At 40.1% G+C, this 19,955-nt stretch overlaps 1 protein-coding gene across 1 annotated transcript; it reads left to right on the top strand.

Annotated features, from left to right (window-relative positions):
* Positions 1–17,120: 17,120 nt before the first annotated feature.
* Positions 17,121–17,771, top strand: LOC138897615 (uncharacterized). The gene has a single exon (XM_070183608.1). The coding sequence runs from the start codon at positions 17,121–17,123 to the stop codon at positions 17,769–17,771; it is 651 nt and encodes a 216-aa protein (XP_070039709.1).
* Positions 17,772–19,955: the final 2,184 nt, after the last annotated feature.

A 19,955-nucleotide genomic window follows, 5' to 3' on the forward strand; every position in this document is an offset into this window, starting at 1 on the left:
GGAAGTCGCTGAGGATGACATTACTTTCACGGAGAAAGACACAGATGGACAGCTACTACCGCACAATGATGCATGTGTAATCTCTTTAAATGTCTTGGATTTTAAAATTAAACTTGTTTTGGTGGACCCAGGAAGTTCGGCCAATATTATCCAGTGAAGAGTGCTGGAACAAGCTAAGCTGATCGAAAGTATCATTCCTGAGATGACCCAAAATGTCATCTTTAAATCTAATAAGTAATTCTATGTTTTAAGAGCTCGAAAAGCACTATTTATCATTCCTTGACTTGCGTGCGCAGCCTGTAAAATTTTCCGGAAAGGTTTTATGTGAAAAATGGATTAAAATGTGAAATAGAGCTTTAAAACTCAACTGAGTTGACTTTGGTAATTATTTTTAGCAAACGAACTCGGATCAGTATTTTCACAATTCCGGCAGGTCCGTATCGTGATTTGGGACTTGGGCGTATACCCGGAATCGAATTCCGATGTCCCTAACCCGAGATATGGAATTTTGATAAAAAAATTAAAAGTTTGAAAGCTTAATAATTTTTAAAAAGTTACTGATGTTGGATTTATTGACACCGGATCCGTATTTTAGTTTCGGAGCCCGATATAGGTCCACTATAATATTTATTACTTATCTTCCGAATTTGGCGAGAAACAGAGTTGATTTGACGTGATTCGGACGTCCGGTTGTAAAAATATAAGTTTTAAAGTTTTCTTGAAAATTTCATTCGATTTGGGGTCTGATTCGTAGTTCTAGGTATTATTTTGGCGATTTGATTGCGCGAGCAAGTTCGATATGATATTTTAGGACTTGGATGCATATTTGGTTTGGAGCCTTGAGGGCTCAGGTGAGTTTCGGATAGGCTACGGGATGATTTCGGACTTAGAAAATCTGGACTTAAGCAGACTTCAAGCTTCTGGTGTGTTCTTCTTCGCGTTCGCGAAGGTACTCTTGCGAACGTGATGAGTAAATTGGACAGGCACATTTGTGCTTCGCATTCGCGATAGGGAGAACGCATTCGCGAAGGGTTGAGGTGCGGAGCTTCGTGTTCGCGATCGAAGCCTCGTGTGCGCGAAGGGAAAGAGGCTGGCCAGGTAATTTGCCTTCGCGTTCGCGAAGGACAAGCCAGATAAGCTTCGCGTTCGTGAGGGTAAAATTAGACAGCCCAAATTTGGGATTCGCGAAAGCGAGGCACTGACCGTGTTAGCGAAGGGTAAAAATTTCAGATACAGAACTTAAGTTCTGGAAAATGGGATTCGTCCCATTTTCAACCAATTCCAATTTTTAAGCTTGGGTAAGGCGATTCTTGGGCGATTTTCACGAGAAAATATTGGGGTAAGTGTTCCTTATCAAATATTGATTATATTTCATGATTCCATACTAATTTACATCATGAATCCGTGAATTTATGGAAGAAAAATCAGATTTTTATAAAATCTTCCAAAAACAAAAATTTTAGATTTGAAGGTCCATTTGACATAGGAATTGGATAATATTTGTATGGTTGAACTCATAGTGGAACGGGTATTCGGATTTCGCGAGTTTTCCGGGATTTGAGACGTGGGTCCCACTGTCGAATATTTAAATGAATTTTGGATTTTTATCGAAAAAATTAGTAAATTCATATGGAATGAATTCCTATGATTCGTATTAAGTATATCAAATTATTTGTGAATAGATTTGACGCTTTTGGAGACAAATTCAAAAGGAAAAGCTGTGGTCGAATAAATTATTGGAATTTGCAAAGCGAGGTAAGTGTCGTGGTTAACCTTAACTTGAGGGAATAGAACCCTTAAACTATTTATTATATGAAATGCATGTGAACGACGTATAGGCGAGGTGACGAGTGTCTATACGTCGTTAAATTAATTGTTTGCATATTTACTTGAAAACTCATAAATTATTTTAAATCATGAATTAATTGTTATAATAATTGTTTCTCTCCTATTCTTTGTCAAATATTAATTCTTGAATTTCTGCATTAATTGTTACATGCTACTTGATTTATGTGTCTTAATTGTTATTTGACATTTAGCATATTAAATATTAAACTGCCTATTTTCTCCCTAATTTCTATAATAAATTGCTATTTGTCATTGTTTGTTTCATAATTAAATCATAATTCTTGTATGCTTGTTGTCTTAAAAATTTTATATTAATTGTTGCATTTATTGGGGCAATTTGTTCTATAAGAATTGGAGGAGCAGGTTGCACGCCACAACATAATTGATTGAAATATATATCGGGGGATCGGGTTGCACGCCGCAACGGAAATGAAAGCATATATATATATATATATATATATATATATATATATATATATATATATATATATATATATATATATATATATATATATAACTGGGGGATCGGATTGCACGCCGCAATAGAATTATTTAAAAGTCAATATTGGGGGATCGGATTGCACGCCGTAATAGACTTATTTAAAAGTCAATATTGGGAGATCGGATTGCACGCCGCAGTAGACTTATTTAAAAGTCAATATATACTTGATTAAAATAAATATATGAGAGGATTGAAAATGAATATATTGTGGGAGCGGTTTGCACGCTATAACGAAAATTGGTTGAAATAATAATGGATTATAACTGCTAAGTTGGCTTCAATAATTATAAATGATTTACCTGATTTATTTCTATTATTTGTTGTTGTTACTAATATTGCGTACAGGTTAATGTAAGTGACCCGCCTTAGCCTCGTCACTACTTCATCGAGGTTAGACTCAGCACTTACCAGTACATGGGGTCGGTTGTACTGGTACTACACTCTACACTTCTTGTGCAGATCTAGGAGTTGGTCTTAGCGACGTACCATAGACTTGCTCGGATTTCAGCTACTCAGAGGAGACTTGAGGTATAACTGTACGGCGTCCGCAGTTCTGAAATCCCCATCAACTTTACTTTAGCTGTGTGTTTGTTTCTAGACAGCTTTATTTTATTCAGACCTTTATTTGTATTATTCTAGAAGCTCGTGCATTTGTGACACCAATATTGGGATGGTATCTAGACACTGTTATTTGTATGGATTAATCACTATATTTCAGACTTTACTTCCGTATTTGTTTTAATTATTATTAATAAATTTAAAAGTTATTTTAAAATGGATAATATTATTCTAACGTTAGCTTGCCTAGCAAGTGAAATGTTAGGCGCCATCACGGTCCGAAGGTGGGAATTTCGGGTCGTGACAATTCCGGCCACAAAACTCCTCGTCGGGTTCAATCTGGCAAGCGTGACAACCCGGGGAGAGATCCTGTTGCCCACGAATGCCTAGGGGGTGATGAAGACGACCCTTTTTGAGATAATGGACAGCGATATGGGTTACAATATTATCCAAGGGATACTAAGGTTGCACAAAATGAAGGTCGTACCATTAACGTATCATTAATTGCTGAAATTCCCAACTCCCGAAGGAATTAAAGAAATAAAAGGAGACCAACCGACTGCAAGGGAGATGAATGCAATCTCAGTTTACAGTAGCAAAGGGAAGGAGCATGCAGCATAGCAATTACAGGAACCAGCGCCTACTCCGGAGCCGAGTGAAGTCAACCAGGGAGAGGAGTCGTCGAAATCCTATAAGGTACCAAGATACTTCTAAGTACCAGAAGAAACGGACGCAAGCAAATCCACAGTAGAAGAACTTGAACAAGTCGCATTGTTCGAAAAGTTCTTGGAGAGGAAGTTCCACTTAGGGGCATGACTAAACCCCGAGCTTAAGGCTGGATATATCGAATTTCTTAAACTTAATGTTGACTGTTTTGCATGGTCGCATGCGGATATGACAAGTATCCCACCAGAAGCGGTTGTGCACAAACTAAGCCTGGATCCCAACATCCCTCCAGTAAGACAGAAAAAACTACCTATTGCCGAGGTCAGAAACAAATTCCTAAAAAAAGAGGTAACTCATTTTCTTGATATCGGTTCAATCCGAGAGGTAAAGTATCCTGGCTGGTTACCTAACGTAGTAGTAATTCCAAAGAAGAAAAATAAATTTTGCATATGCGTAGACTATAAGGATTTAAATAAGGCATGCCCAAAAGACTCGTTCCGATTGCCAAACATTGATCAAATGATTGATGCGACGGCCGGCCACGACTCAATAAGTTTCCTTGATGCTTATTCCGGGTAAGACCAAATTAAGATGAATCTGGAGGATCAAGAAAAAACTTCATTCATAATGAACTTCAGCACATATCGTTATAATGTGATGCCTTTCGGGCTAAAGAACGCCGGAGCCACTTATCAGCGGCTCGTAAACAAAATGTTTGAGAAACAAATAGGGGAAACTATGGAGGTTTATATGCTAGTTAAATATTTGAACACAGGTGATCATCTTAAACACTTGCAAGAAACCTTTGACATCTTAAGGAAGCACAACATGAAGCTTAACCCCGAGAAGTGTGCATTCGGGGTCAACTCCGGTAAGTTCCTGGGGTTCCTAGTGTCGCAAAGGGGGATCGATGTTAACCCCGATAAAATTAAAACCATCGAAGACATCCCGGACCAGCTATTAAGCGTGAAAATGGTTCAAAGGTTGATAGGGAGAATGGCTGCTTTGAACATATTCATATCCCATCTTTGAAAAAATGCCATCATTTCTTTTCACTACTCAAAAAGAAGAACAACTTCGAGTGGACTCTGGAATGTCATGAGGCTTTGAAGGATTTGAAAAGGTATTTGTCAAGTCCTCTATTACTATCAAAATCGGAGGAAGGCAAACAATTGTTGATCTACTTAGTGGTCTCGGAGGTAGCGGTAAGTGCCATTTTTTTCCGTGAGGATGAATGTACGCAATCTCCTATTTATTACATTAATAAAAAATTTAACGGGAGCAGAAACTCACTACCCACATATGGAAAAATTGGCTTTAGCTCTCGTAGTGGCCCCTGAAAGCTTAGGCCTTATTTCCAATGTCATCTGATAGCCGTGGTGACCACTTTTCCCGTGTGGAATATTCTTACAAACCTGAACTTTCAGGTAGGCTGGCCAATTGGGCCGTCGAAATGAGTGAATTTGACATAGAATATAAACCTAGGACTGCGATTAAGTCACAAGTTTTGGCCAACTTTGTGGCTCATTTCAGTCCGGAACTGTTGCCTTTGGCTATTAAAGAAGCAGTGATGGTGTCAAAATCGACTTTAGGAGTTTAGACCTTGTTCACTGACAGAGCTTCCAATGTGAAGGGGTCCGAGCTCGGCATAGTGCTAACCACGGCCTCGGGAGAAACCTTGAGGCAGGAAATAAGAACTGTTCATCTGACTAACAATGAAGTAGAGTATGAAGCTTTGATTACAGGACTCGAGTTAGCCCGGGGATTGGACTTCGAGGTCATAGAAATCAAATGCGACTCCCAATTGGTAGTAAATCAGGTCTACGAGATCTTCGAAGCCAAAGAGGAACGCATGCAACAGTATGTAGTAAAAGTCTAGGCTCTGCTCGCTCCGTTCAGGGAATGGTCAATTATACACATCTCGAGGTAAGAGAATGCGGAAGTAGAGGCACTAATCAATCTGGGTTCGTCCACATAAATGAAGGGATTAGACTCAGGTATGGTCGTACAGCTTATGCAATCGGTACTGGACGCGGATAGTTATTACGAGGTAAACGAGACCAGTTTGGTCTGGGACTAGAGAAATGAGATCATTGACTACCTCGAGCACGGAAAATTACCTGAAGATCCCAAGGCATCTCGGGCGCTGCACACTAAAGCAGCTCGATACAGTTTCAAGGGAGGTAAATTATATAGAAGATCTTTCGAAGGCCCGTTCGCCCGATGTTTGGGGGCTTCCGAAGCTAACTATGTCATGCGGGAAGTCCATGAAGGAATCTGCGGAAATCACTCAGGCGCGAATTCCTTATGTAACGACCCGACCGGTCATTTTGAATATTTGCACTTCGCATGATAGTTTACGGGCATGAGTAGCTCTGTATGATGAATTATGACTTATGTGAATCGTCGATTTTGATTTTCAGGTTATTCGGAATCGAATTGGAAGAATGGATTTCATTGTTGAAGCTTTAAATTCGAAAGAGTTGACCAAGTTTGACTTTTTAGCATTTGACCTCGGAATGAAATTTTGATGGCTCCGTTGGGTGATTTTGGACTTAGGAGCGCATCTGGATTGTGATTCAGAGGTCCGTAGTGGAATTTGGCTTGAAACGGCGAAAGTTGGAATTTTGGAAAGTTTGACCGGGAGTGGACTTTTTGATATCGGGGTCGGATTTCCAATTTTGGAAGTTGGAGCAGGTCCGTAAATGTGACTTGTGTGCAAAATTTGAGGTCAATCGGACGTGATTTGATAGGTTTCGGCATCGGTTGTGGAAGTTGAAGTTTCAAAGTTCAATGATTTTGAATTGAGCTCGCTTTGCAAAGGGGTGAAGTCAGCTTCGATGGAGCCGGGGGGCTTGATAGCAGATCTGATAACGACAACGATAATGATCCCTTCAAAATCAAACTCATGAGATTCATGAGGGAAATGAACGAGCGGTTAGATCAGAACGCGAAGGAGTTTCACGCTCGAATTGATCAAATTCCGGGCACCACTAGTTTTGAAGGGCCCAGATTCGAAGAAGTACACCCAGTTACTGTTTAAGATGAGCGCGACGCCAAAATTGATTTTGAAACGGCTCAAAATGTCGGAATACCAAAGTACGATGGGACTTCAGATCCTCAGGAGCACATCACAACCTATACAATGGCAGTAAAAGGAAACGACTTGGCCCAGCATGAGATTGAATCGGTTCTACTGAAGAAATTTGGGAAAACCCTCACGAAAGGGACACTGACATGGTATTCACTCCTACCCGAGCACTCGATAAATTCTTTTGAAATGCTTGCAGATTCTTTCATTAAGGCCCATGCTGGGGACAAGAAGGTCCAAGCCCGAAAGGCGAGAATCGCACAAGGAGAGTTTCAATTGCTGCGGGAGTTCGTGATCAGATTTTAAAAAGTACGAATGCCACTACCGGTCGTACCAGACGAGTGGGCAGTGGAGGCATTCACTAAGGGTTTGAACTCGAAGAGCTCCGACGCCTCTCGAAAATTGAAGGAAAGCCTGCTCGAGTTCCAAGCGACCACATGGGCGGATGTGCATAACCGCTATGAATCGAAGATAAGAATAGAAGATGATCAGCTCGGCTTCCTGACATCAACCAAGGGATGTTTCACGACTCTAAATTCCCTCCGTAGGAGGTCGTGATGGCACCTAGTCTCTAAAACTAGGTCGGCTTATCAATGCGAAAAAATTATAAATATCTGAAATAAATAAACTACAATTCAAATAATTACAACTCCCAAAACCCGGTAGAAATAAGTCACAAGCTTCTAAAAATGTATTCTCAATATTTCTATGTATCAAGGTCTAAAGAAAAATAAGGAAGCAACATAAAATGATAGAAGGGGACTCCGGAGTTTGCGGACGCTGGCAGATATACCTCAAAGTCTCCGTGCGCAGGTAACTCACTGGCGTCTAGACTGGTAAGATGTGCCTGGATCTGCACAAAAAGATGTGCAAAAGCGTAGTATGAGTACACCACAGCGGTACCCAGTAAGTGCCAAGCCTAACCTCAGTAGAGTAATGACGAGTTCAGGTCAGGCCCTACTGGAGAATAGATAATGACATGGAAAAATGTTTAAACAATTTAATAAGATAAAATGACTATGGAAATGAATCAAATAGTATGTCACATTTAATGACACAAATAATTGCAAATAATATCTCGTGGAATCAAAACAGAATTTTCTTTCAACTTTATGAAAATTACAACAATTAATCGAAGGCAACTATGGCCATAAATCAATATCAACAAGGGCACTACCGAGGTACCGCCTCGTAGTCCCAAATTATAAATAAATTCACAATATCTTATTTTCTTATATCACCGCGGAAGCCTTCACAATTAATTTAAAGAGAATATTATTCCTGAAATAGCATCTCGCATTTTAGCCACCCTTATCTCACCGCATGTGTTTCAATACCCAGACCTTATACCACCGCAAGCGTATCAATATCACAATCTATCACAATTTGCACCTCAAGTGCTCAATATTTCAACTTTCCAAAAATAAATCAACAACAATATTTTTCAATAATAAAGAGCTCACGGCTCATGCCAAAATAATCCAACAATAATATTTTTTCACAATAAAGAGCTCACGGCTCCATCACAATGAGTACCAAAAATCTTACGAAAATATTCAAAAATAAATAATTCAGGAAAATAATATTTCAAAATCTTTAATACGTTGCTTCAATATCAAATTTAAAAATGTCAAATACTTCATATTAATAATATTTAATTTAAAGAAAATCAACCTTCAAATAATGCACAGTATAAAAGAAACCAAGTTTCAATTAAACAGGTAAAACAATTAGCAGGAAAAGGTCAAACAAATTTAAAGTATATATCTCAGATCAATGATGAAGAATATAACAAGATAAAATAATTTAATAAATGCGCAACAATGATCTACACAATTTAAAAATATAATCTTTCACATTTAGCCCCTCACACAAGGTTAGACATCACTTACCTCGACTTGCTCCAATTTAACCAAGTAGTATGTTTTTTCCTCAATTTTCCGATTCCGGTCGACTCGTATCTAGTTAGAAATAATTTGATACCGTCAACAAAAATTATAGAATTAATTTTATAACAAAATACTATATTTTTCAATAAAAATCCAAAATTAACTCAAAAATGGCATGTGGGGCCCACGTCTTGGAATCCGGTGAAAGTTACGAAATATGAACGCCCATTCAATCGCGAGTCTAACCATACCAAAATGACTAAATTCCAATAACAATTCGACCCTCAAATCCTCAAATCTATCCATGAGGGTTTTTCAAATTTTTCCAACTTAAATCACCAATTAAATGTTAAAACAGTGATGGATTCGGGTAATCTAATCAAGATTGAGTTAAGAACACTTACCCCGATGTTTTCTCTGAAAGTCTCCCAAAAATCGCCTCAATCCGAGCTCTAAATCGTTAAAAATTGAAAATGGGACTAAGTCCCATTTTCTGAACTTAAACATTATGTCCAGTCGTTTCTTCTTCGCGAACGCAACCCTTGTCTCGCGTTCGCGAAGCACAAATATGTGCTGCCCAACTTTCCTCTTCGCAAACATGACCAATGCTTCGCGAACACGAAGCTTTGCAAACTCAGACTTTCGCGAACGTGTCCCTTATCTCGCGAACGCGTAGAACAAAAGACTGGGGTTCCCAGCTGCCTCGCTCTCCTTCGCCAACGCGACGCCACTCACGCGTTTGTGATGCACACACTGCCCTACCCTTCGCGTTCGTGTTCGCGTTCGCATTCGCATTCGCGTCCTCTCCTCCGCGAACACGTAGAACAAAAATTCACCAGCCCAAAACACTCTTCGCGAACGCAAGGCTCCTCTCACGAACGTGAAAGAGGAAACCAGAACAATTCAGCAGCAGATATCAGCCATCTCACCAAGCCCAAAAATGATCTGTTAACCATCCGGAACATGCCCGAGCCCCTCGGGACCTCAACCAAATATAGCAACAAGTCCTAATACATCATACGAACTTAGTCGAGTCTTCAAATCACATCCAACAATACTAAAACACGAATCACACATAGATTCAAGCCTAATAAACTTTGAAACTTCCAATTTCTACAAATGACTCTGGAGCCTATCAAATCACGTCCAATTTACCTCGAATTTTGCGCACAAGTCATAAATGACATAACGGAGGTACTCAAATTTTCAGAATCGGATTTCGACCCCGATATCAAAAAGTCAACCCCTCGGTCAAACTTCCCAAAAATTCAACTTTCGGCATTTCAAGCCTAATTCCACTATGGACTTCCAAATAAAATTCCGATCACGCTCCAAAGTCCAAAATCACCATACGGAGCTCTTGGAATCATCAAAATTCTATTCTGGGGTCGTTTGCACATAATTCGACATCCGATCACTATTTAAACTTAAACTTTTAATTTTTCATCAAAATTCCATATCTCGGACTAGGGACCTCGGAATTTGATTCCGGGCATACGTCCAAGTCCCAATTCCCGATACGGACATACCGAAACTGTCAAAACACTAATCCGAGTCTGTTTGCTAAAAATGTTGACCAAGGTCAATTCAATTGAGTTTTTAAAGCTCTAATTCACATTTTAATTTATTTTTCGCATAAAAACTTTCCGAAAAATTTTACGGACTGTGTACGCAAGTCGAAAAATGATAAATAGTACTTTTTCGAGGTCTTAGAACATAAAATTAATTATTAAATTTAAAGATGACATTTTTTGGGTCATCACAAGATAGGACCGAGACAAGAACTGGGATAAGTTCAAGGATGACTTTGATGCAGACCGGCGATCTTCCAAAGGCCGATTCTTGCCTTACGAGAGAGCCAAAAGACACGACAGCAAAGGGTTTCGATCCTCAGATAGGTTCGCTCCCGATAGAAGAACTGACCGCGGTTGTAACAACCAATCGCTACAAGAAAAAGAAGTATCGGGGACCCGGGATTCCTCATATCCCAAGCTGTCATATTATAATATCAACATTAGCGTAGTGGAGCTGGCATCGAAAATGAGAAACATTGAGGAAGCACAATTCTCGAGGCCAATCAGAACTGATCCCAACCAGAGGGATCCCAAATTAAGGTGTGAATATCATGGAACTCGTGGTCACAGAACTGGAGACTGTCGACATCTACGCGAGGAGGTGGCAACGTTATTGAAGAACGACCATCTCTTCGAGTTCTTGAGCGATTGGGCCAAGAACAATTACAGCCTCAACCGAGATAATGCAGAGCCCTCGCAGATAGGAGAAGGCCCTCCTCAGCTAGTGATAAGTGGGGATTTTGACTGCGTATTAGCGCTTTTGTTTTAGTCCAAAAGCATTGAATTATGTTCCCGAAACTAATAAAATTGTGTGAAATTGCAAGAGTGCTGGAAGTTGGCCTCCCGAGATGAATGACTCAAAAAGGAGTAGTCTGAAGCACAAGGCAATAAAGGGCGTAGAAGCAAAAATGTGCGGTCCGTAAAAGGAATTCTACGGCCGCAAAAGAAATTGCGAACCGCAGAATTCCATCTGTGGCCGCAAACCAAGAGGAAGAATTTAGCAGAAATGTGCGCAAAATGTGGAACGCACATGAATTGTACGGCCGCAAAGCTGGGCTAAGATTCGAAGATCAGAGAGTATGCAAAAAGACCAAGTCCAGAAGCTTCTGTGAATTGCGGACCGCACAAGAATTGTGCGGCCGCAGAAGAGTTGCCTTGCGGCCACAGTCCTAATTGTGCGGACCGTAGAAGATTTTCCTTGCGGCCTCAACATAGAAATGTGCGGCCGTAGAAGATTGCTTCGGGGCTGCAGTTCAAAAATGTGCAGCCGCAAAACTCCACTTCCTACCAGATGAAGAATTCTGCGGACCGCATATGGAATTGTGCGGCCGCAGAACCTCCCGAGGGGTATTTTTGTCCGACATTTTCAGCCTTGTATAAATAGACGAGTTTCACAAAATTAGGTCAAGTTTTGAATATCTGAAGTTGTTGTAGCTGTTTTTCTTGCTACTTTAGGAAGTTTTACTTTGCTTTGGTTTATTTACATTAGATTTAATCATTTTAAGCTTCCATTATGAGTTTAATTAGTTTTTCTTCCTTATTTTCTTCAAATCCCATTATGAGTAGCTAGTCTTTTACTAGGGTTGTGACCCAACCCTTGTGTATAACCTTATGGGTATCTAATTTAGTGCTTTTTTATGATTGGGTGTTGATTATTTAGTTAAGTTCATGCTTTAATTGTAGAATTAATGGTTGCAAATATTAGTTCATGTCTATTTGACTTAGTCTCTACTTAAGAAAGAGGGACCTAGTCTAGGATAACTAGCTACCAAGGAATTGGGTCAATTGAGAGATTGATAAACCCAATTAAAGGGTTCAACCTAGGGATGGTAATAACCCGACTTGAGCTCTTATCAACTGTTTTGGGTGATACCCATTTGGTCTTGAGAAAGCTAAATTGAGTATAACCACTCTCTGACAGAGAGGTATTGAGTGGGTAATGTAGAGTGGGTTATGGTCATAGCCCTAGGCCTTTTACCCATTTGGAAAACCCTAAAAACAAATATATCTAGTCTATTTTCTTTATTTTGCAATTTTATTAACAGTAGAAATAGAAAACAAATCCATGTTGTGGAAGAGCAAATTATATAATCCAATTGCTCATTTGAAATATATACCCCTAACTCCCATCTTAGCTCCCAGTGGATTCGACCCCGACTCCTAGTTATGTATTTATTATTGCATACGACCATTTCATAGTTCTATTGAGGTGTGCTTTGGACGCGATCAATATTTGGCGTTATTGCCAGGGAGTTAAAAATGGTGTTAGCTATATATTTGGGTGTGTTTTTGTAATATCTTCCTTTCCTTCCATGTTACTAACTTGTTTGAAAAATCATAGGTACAACCATGGCGAACAATGAGCTCAAAAATTAGCCTTTAGGGGATGTAGACATTGAGGATGACCAAGTTGATGAGGTTCCTCTTGAACCTCAAGTCAATAGAAGAGGCTGAGTGGCTCATGATAATATCCCTGCTCCACCTCCACCTCCACCATGAGTGGCTCCACACCGGGTATTACCTAATGAAGGATATTCTAGTGCAATAGTCCCTCCCCATATTAGGGCGAGCAACATTCAAATCACCAATGTGATGCTCACTTTGCTAGAGCAACGAGGTTTCTTCACCGGTGCTCCAAGTCAAAATGCATACAAATATTTGAAGGGGTTTGTGGACATGTGTTGGGGGAGCAAACAAAAAAATGTCTCCGAGGATGCATTGTGGCTAAGGCTTTTTCCCTTCTCTCTACGAGGAAAAGCTTTAGATTGGTTGGAATGTTTTCCGAACCATTCCATTCACACTTGGGATGAGTTGGCAGAAAAGCTTATTTCTAAGTTCTTCTCTCCGAGGCACATGGCTACACTTAAGGATGAGATTTTGGCATTCAAGCAAGAGCCAAATGAACCACTACACAAGATATGGGAACGTTATAGAACAATGGTTAAGGAATGTCCTAACAACGATATGACGGAGAATATGATTCAACAAACTTTCTATTGTGGGATTAACATAACCAACCAATGTGTAGTGAATCAACTTGCAGGTGGGAACTTCATGACTACGCCTTATGCGGAGGTGTGTGAGATTTTAGATGAAATGGCGAAAACATCATCGGCGTGGAAATCCCGGGCTAATGTTCTACAAGGTGATCCGAACGTGATCCACCTTCACAAAGAGTTGCATGACCATGGGTAAGCCATTGCCGAATTGACTACCACCATGAATTAATTAGCAAAGGCTCAACTTCAACAAGGGAAAAATCCTAAGCAAGTTAATGCCATGGTGGGAGTGAACATAATGGTGAACAAAAGATGGATCAAGTATCCACAAGTGCAACATCGAGTGAAGAATTATGTGCAAGAAGATAGTGGTTTTGATCAAGATGATTCTTACAATGAATAAGAAAAGGAGGTGCAATATGTGAACAACTTTCAAGGGCAACGAAACAACTTCCAAGGCCAAAACTAACAATAATGGCGACCTCAAAACAATCAAGGCAATTGGAATTCTAACAACCAAGGAAATTGGAGTGGTAACAATCAAGGGAATTGGCATAGCAACAATAATCAAAGAAATTGGGGAGGTAACAATCAAGGCGGATGGAACAATAATCAAGGAAATCGGGGGTCGGGTTTTTAAAGGCCCCCGATGTATTAACAACCGAACAATCCGCCTCCTTATCCTCCACATGGTAAAAGTTCTTTAAACAATGAGATGGGGCATATTGAGAAAGTGTTCAAATAAAAAATGGAAAAGAATGTCGATTAAGATGCCCAACTTGCCTCACACAACACATCGATCCACAACTTAGAAGTTCAAATGGGGAAAATCTCTCAAGCTCTAAATTCTCGTCCTAAGGGGGCACTACCAAGTGACACGGTAGTAAACCCAAAGGGTGGAAACAACATGGGTCATACCATGGCCGTTACTACAAAAATGAAAGAGGTGGGAATGCACCCACCTCAAGTCAAAAGCAACTTGTGGATGATGAGCAAGTGATACAAGAAGAAGAGGTCTCGAACAATATGGTACAATCAAATGAGGAAGTTCGGATTGATATTGATGATAGTGTGGAAGAGACTCAAGAGGAGGTGAACCCATCTAGGGATCACATTATTGACATACCGGATCTGGTAGTGCAAAAGGATATGGCACCATTGCCTAAACCTCCACCTCCATACCCTCAAAGATTTTCCAAGCAAAATGGCGAGAATCAATTCAGGAAGTTCATTAAAATGATGAAGAGTCTCTCAATCAATGTGCCATTAGTTGAAGCTTTGGTGTAAATGCCCGATTATGCAAAGTTTATGAAGTATCTCATGACAAAGAAGCAGTCAATGAATTTTGAAACTATCAAAGTCACTCATCAAGTGAGTGCAATTATGCATTCAATTACTCCTAAGTTAGAAGATCCCGATGCTTTCACGATTCGTTTGAAAGTGCCGAGTTTGCAAAAGCTCTTTGTGATCTTGGGGCAAGTATCAATTTGATGCCATATTCAGTTTTCAAGACCTTGGAAATTGGGCAACCAAGAACCACCTCTATGAGATTGCAAATGGCCGATCGTACTATGAAGAGACCTTTGGGAGTGATTGGAGATGTCTTGGTTCGTGTTGATAAATTCATTCTTCCAGTGGATTTTGTCATTCTAGATATTGAAGTTGATTATGAGGTGTCGATTATTCTTGGAAGACCTTTCCTTGCAAAGGGGAAGGCTCTTTGTGATGTTGAAGCTGGAGAACTCACTTTTCGGGTTAGTGATGAAAACGTGGTGGTCCATGTGTGTAAGTCCATGCGGCAATCAAATAGCAATGAGGTGTGCTCTTTTGTGGACATAGTGACCGATGTTATTATGGATGACACAAGTGCTATGATCAATGTTGGTGATATGTTAGAGGCCGTCTTGCTCAACTTTGATGATGACGAGACGGATGGCTTCATGGAATGTGTGAACTCTTTGCAAGAAATGGGGTCGTACAAGTATGCACCCCAAAAATTATCTTTGGATCTTGAAAATAAGACAACTCCCCCTACAAAGCCTTCCATTGAAGAGCCTCCTACCTTGGAGTTGAAACCATTTCCTCCACATCTTCGGTATGAATTTCTTGGCCCTTGTTCTAATCTACCGGTTATTATTTCCTCTTGTTTAAGTAACGTGTAGGTAGATTCTACATTGGTGGTGCTACAAAAGAGGGAGAAAGATATTGGGTGGAAATTGGAGGATATTCGGGGAATAGGCCCCGCATTTTGCATGCATAAGATCAACTTGGAGAAAGGCGCCAAACCATCTATTGAACATCAAAGGAGACTCAATAAGGCTATGCAAGAAGTTGTCAAAAAGGAGATTATCAAGTGGTTGGATGCCGGGGTTGTCTGCCCCATCTCCGATAGTTCATGGACTTCTCTGGTTCAATGTGTCCCGAAGAAGGGGGCATGACGGTGGTCACCAATGACAAGAATGAGTTGATTCCTACAAGAACGGTGACCGGATGGAGAGTGTATATGGACTATCGCAAGCTCAACAAAGTCACAAGGAAGGATTATTTTCCACTTCCTTTCTTAGATCAAATGCTTGATAGATTGGCTGGCCGTGCTTTCTATTGCTTTCTTGATGGGTATTCGGGCTACAACCAAATTCTTATTTCTCTAGAGGATCAAGAGAAAACAACCTTTACATGTCCCTACGGTACTTTCGCCTTCAAGCGGATACCATTTGGTTTGTGCAATGCACCGGCGACCTTTTAAAGGTGTATGATGGCTATCTTCACGGACATGGTGGAGGACTACCTTGAAGTGTTCATGGATGACTTCTCGATGGTTGGAGATTCTTTTGATGATTGTCTTGCAAAATTAGATAAAGTGTTGGCAAGATGTGAAGAAAATAATTTGGTGCTCAATTGGGAGAACTGTCATTTCATGGTCGAGGAAGGCATTGTCCTTTGCCAAGAAATCTCAAAGAATGAAATTGAAGTTGACAAGGTAAAGATTGAGGTGATTTCTAAATTTCCACCTCCATCTTCGGTGAAGGATGTGCGGAGTTTCTTAGGCCATGCGGGGTTTTACCGGCGTTTCATCAAAGATTTCTCTTAGGTAGTGAATCCGTTGTGCAAGCTTCTTGAGAAGGATGCTAAGTTCAACTTTGATGATGATTGCATGCGAGCTTTTGAATTGTTAAATTTCAAGTTGACAACTACTCCCATCATCACCGCTCCAAATTGGAGTGTCCCTTTTGAACTCACGTGTGATGCAAGTGACATAGTGGTTGGGCTGTTTGGGGAAATGCATCAACAAGATTTTTCACCAGTCTACTATGCTAGTAAGACCATGAATAGTGCCTAAGTCAACTATACCGTTACAGAGAAAAAGCTCCTTGTCATTGTGTTTGCAATTGAGAAGTTTCGCCCGTACTTGATGGGTGCAAAGGTCATTGTCCACACGGATCATGCAGCACTTCGTTATCTTATGAGCAAGAAAGATTCAAAAGCTCGGTTGATGATATGGGTGCTTTTATTGCAAGAGTTTGATATTGACATCCAAGATAGAAAAAGGAGTGAAAACCAAGTGGCAGACCACTTGTCTAGTTTGGAGGAGGAGGGGAGGCCGCATGATGGCCTTGAAGTCAATGATTCCTTCCCCGATGAGCAACTCTTGGCTATTTCAATGAAAGAGGTGCTGTGGTTCGTGGATCTAGCAAATTTTCTTGTATGTGAAATCATTTCGGATGAGTTCTCTTCAAACCAAAGGAAGAAGCTCAAACGGGATTGTCAAGAATATTATTGGGATGAACCATACCTTTTCCGGATTTGTACGGATGGGGTAATTTGAAGATGTGTATCGGAAGAAGAGCAAGATAAAATTCCTGGGACTTGTCATTCTTCGCCATATGGTGGTCATCATGGTGGAGCAAGAATGGCGGCCAAAGTGCTAAGTTGCGATTTCTATTGGCCCGCTCTTTATAAGAACGCTAGTGAGCTAGTGAAAAGATGTAATGAATGTCAAAGGTCAGTGGAATCTCAAAGAAAAATGAAATGTCTCTCACTACCATTCTGGAGATTGATATTTTTGATGTGTGGGGTATTGACTTCATGGGTCCTTTTGTGAGTTCTTGCGAAAACACCTACATCTTGGTCGCGGTTGATTATGTTTCCAAATGGGTTGAGGCAGTTGCTCTACCCAATAATGAGGAGAGAAGTGTGGTGGCGTTCTTGAAGAGGAATATTTTCACAAGGTTTGGTACTCTGCGGGCCATTATAAGTAATGGGGGGTCACATTTTTGCAACAAGGCTTTCAACACTTTACTTGGCAAGTATGGTGTTAGTCATACAGTCATAACTACCTATCATCCACAAGCTAGCAGTCAAGTGGAAGTCTCCAACCGGGAGATAAAGAGTATTTTGTCCAAAACGGTGAATACTATTCAGGCGAATTGGTCCAAGAAGCTTGATTATGCATTATGGGCTTATTGGACGGCTTACAAAACATCTATCGGAATGTCGCCATACCGGTTGGTGTTCAGAAAAGCTTGTCATCTTCCTGTGGAACTAGAGCAGAAGGCCATATTGGCTCTAAAGAAGTTAAAGCTTGATTGGTATGTAGCTGCTAACTTGAGGGTTGCACATTTAAATGAATTAGATGAGTTCTGATACCATGCTTATGCAAGTTCGTCCCTGTACAAAGAAAAGATGAAATATCTTCATGACAAATACATTTGGAACAAAGAGTTCAAGGTGGGCGATCTTGTATTGATGTTCAACTCAAGGTTGAGGATGTTTTCCGGGAAGCTAAAGTCTAAATAGAGCGATCTTTTTGAAATTGTGGGTGTGACACATTTCGGTGCATTGGATTTGAAGAACAAAAACAATGAAGTATTCCGAGTCAACGGTCATCAGGTGAAACACTATTTGGGGAAATTTGGAGATAGCCACTATTACACCCTATATTTTCGTACGTAAAAATGCGTCGTAAGCAAACTAATGTAGGACTAAAAATGAGATAATATTTAAAAGTATATAAAGTAAGTTAATCATGTTACCTCTGAGGTTACAAATATTGAAGATCATGAACAACAAGTACAAAGAGGGTTGGACAGTTCAGAAGCTAAAGCAATTAAATAAAACAATGTTTCGTCGAAAGTCGACAAGTTGGGAATGTTATAACATGTACCTTTGGGGTGAGACTAGGGTGATTAACATGATAAGGAGATTATGTTATGATTTATATTAGTCGTATGACATCCGTGTGTTATATTTTAATGTCAAGCGAGTTGTGGAACAAAAGTCGATGAAAGTCATCACAAGTTACACTCATAAGTTTTACTGAAATTTTGGGTCAAATGTAACTGCAATTTTCTCCCAATATACTTAGAGTTATGGGGTGTTCCACCCATCAAATTAAATATCTATGAGTCTATTTTCCAACGCATTAAACCGTTTGTCAATACGACATCGGAGTAGAGAGATATGGGCATTTTTGCGATACTGCGCAAGCTGCTAGGTGACAAGTAGGTGTGTCACCTACTTGCTTAAATGAAAGCCCAAAAATGGACCATTTCGGGTCGTCCAAAGAGGCCTTTTAAAGGCCCATTTTCTTCATATATTAGACTTAAAATAGAGCATAATAACCAAACATAAGCTCTGCAAAGAATCCTCCCAAAAATATTTCCCACAAACCCTAATTGATTTTCTCTCCCTTTCAAGTTCTAATTAGAGGTAAAACCTAAAGTTTGAAGGACCAAGATAGGAGCTGAGTTATCCAACAAATAAGGTGAGTTTACCGCTCTCTTTCATCCAATTTTTCTTCTGTAAAGTCATGGTAAGTCATTCTATACTTGTAAGAACTCACGGGACGGTGATCGGAAGCCGTGAGTTCGAGTTATTCACTTGTAGCGGACTGTTTTGTGGACTGTTTTGTGTTGCTGTTGGGCTGCGTGTTTTACTACTATTTTGTGGAGTTTGGGAGGAGGAAGGGGGTTTATAAACACCATATAAATGTAGGGTGGTTAGCTGGTCGTTCGTCATAACATTTTCGGGTCGTTTGACACTACTACGGTGGTCGTTTTGTGTACGAAGAGATTGGGGTGTGTTGGGCTGTTTGGTAGTATTTAATGGTGTATATAGGGCTGGAAAATGATGTATATATGTTGTTATTGTTCTGTTCTTGTATTGTTGGTGTTATCTTGAATTTGGAGGAAGTAAGGATTATAGGGGAGATGCTGCCCGTTTTAATACAAAATAAGTTTGTCGTTCGTTGTGCGATAGTTGTACCTTTCGTAACTTAACGATAGTATTATTATCGTTCTTGTAGATTAAGGTGCAAAGAGGTGAGTTCAACTTGGTGATTGGAAAGATTGTGATAAGGTATGTTAAGGCTAAGCCTTCCTTCATTTTGGCATGATCTCGTAGCTACATGTGTTAGTAATGAGATAAAAAGAGAAGTTCATATTCATGAATTTATTCACACTATTCTAGTCTCATAAGTTACAATATTATTCCTTATCGAGACTCTATATTCAATTTTAGTATTGTCTTCTTCCAGTCAAGAGAGCAGCAAGCCTATATATACAGTATTACAGTATTTTCATTACCATCGAGCTATAATTGATGGGCAGGCCCCTATTGGGCAACCTCTGATCAGATGGAAAGTTATATACCGAGCCTACTGTGGCCGAGCGCCTATGAGCGAGCCCAGCATGGTCGAGATACATAGCCTAGTATGGCCGAGCGCCTATGAGCGAGCCTACTATGGCAGAGCAGTTATATATACCGAGCCTTATAAGGCCGTACAATTATTTTACTTACTATATTGAAGGAGTTGAGTCAGTATCAGCA

Source organism: Nicotiana tomentosiformis, chromosome 8, assembly GCF_000390325.3.
Source record: "Nicotiana tomentosiformis chromosome 8, ASM39032v3, whole genome shotgun sequence".
In the NCBI taxonomy this organism is placed as follows: domain Eukaryota; kingdom Viridiplantae; phylum Streptophyta; class Magnoliopsida; order Solanales; family Solanaceae; genus Nicotiana; species Nicotiana tomentosiformis.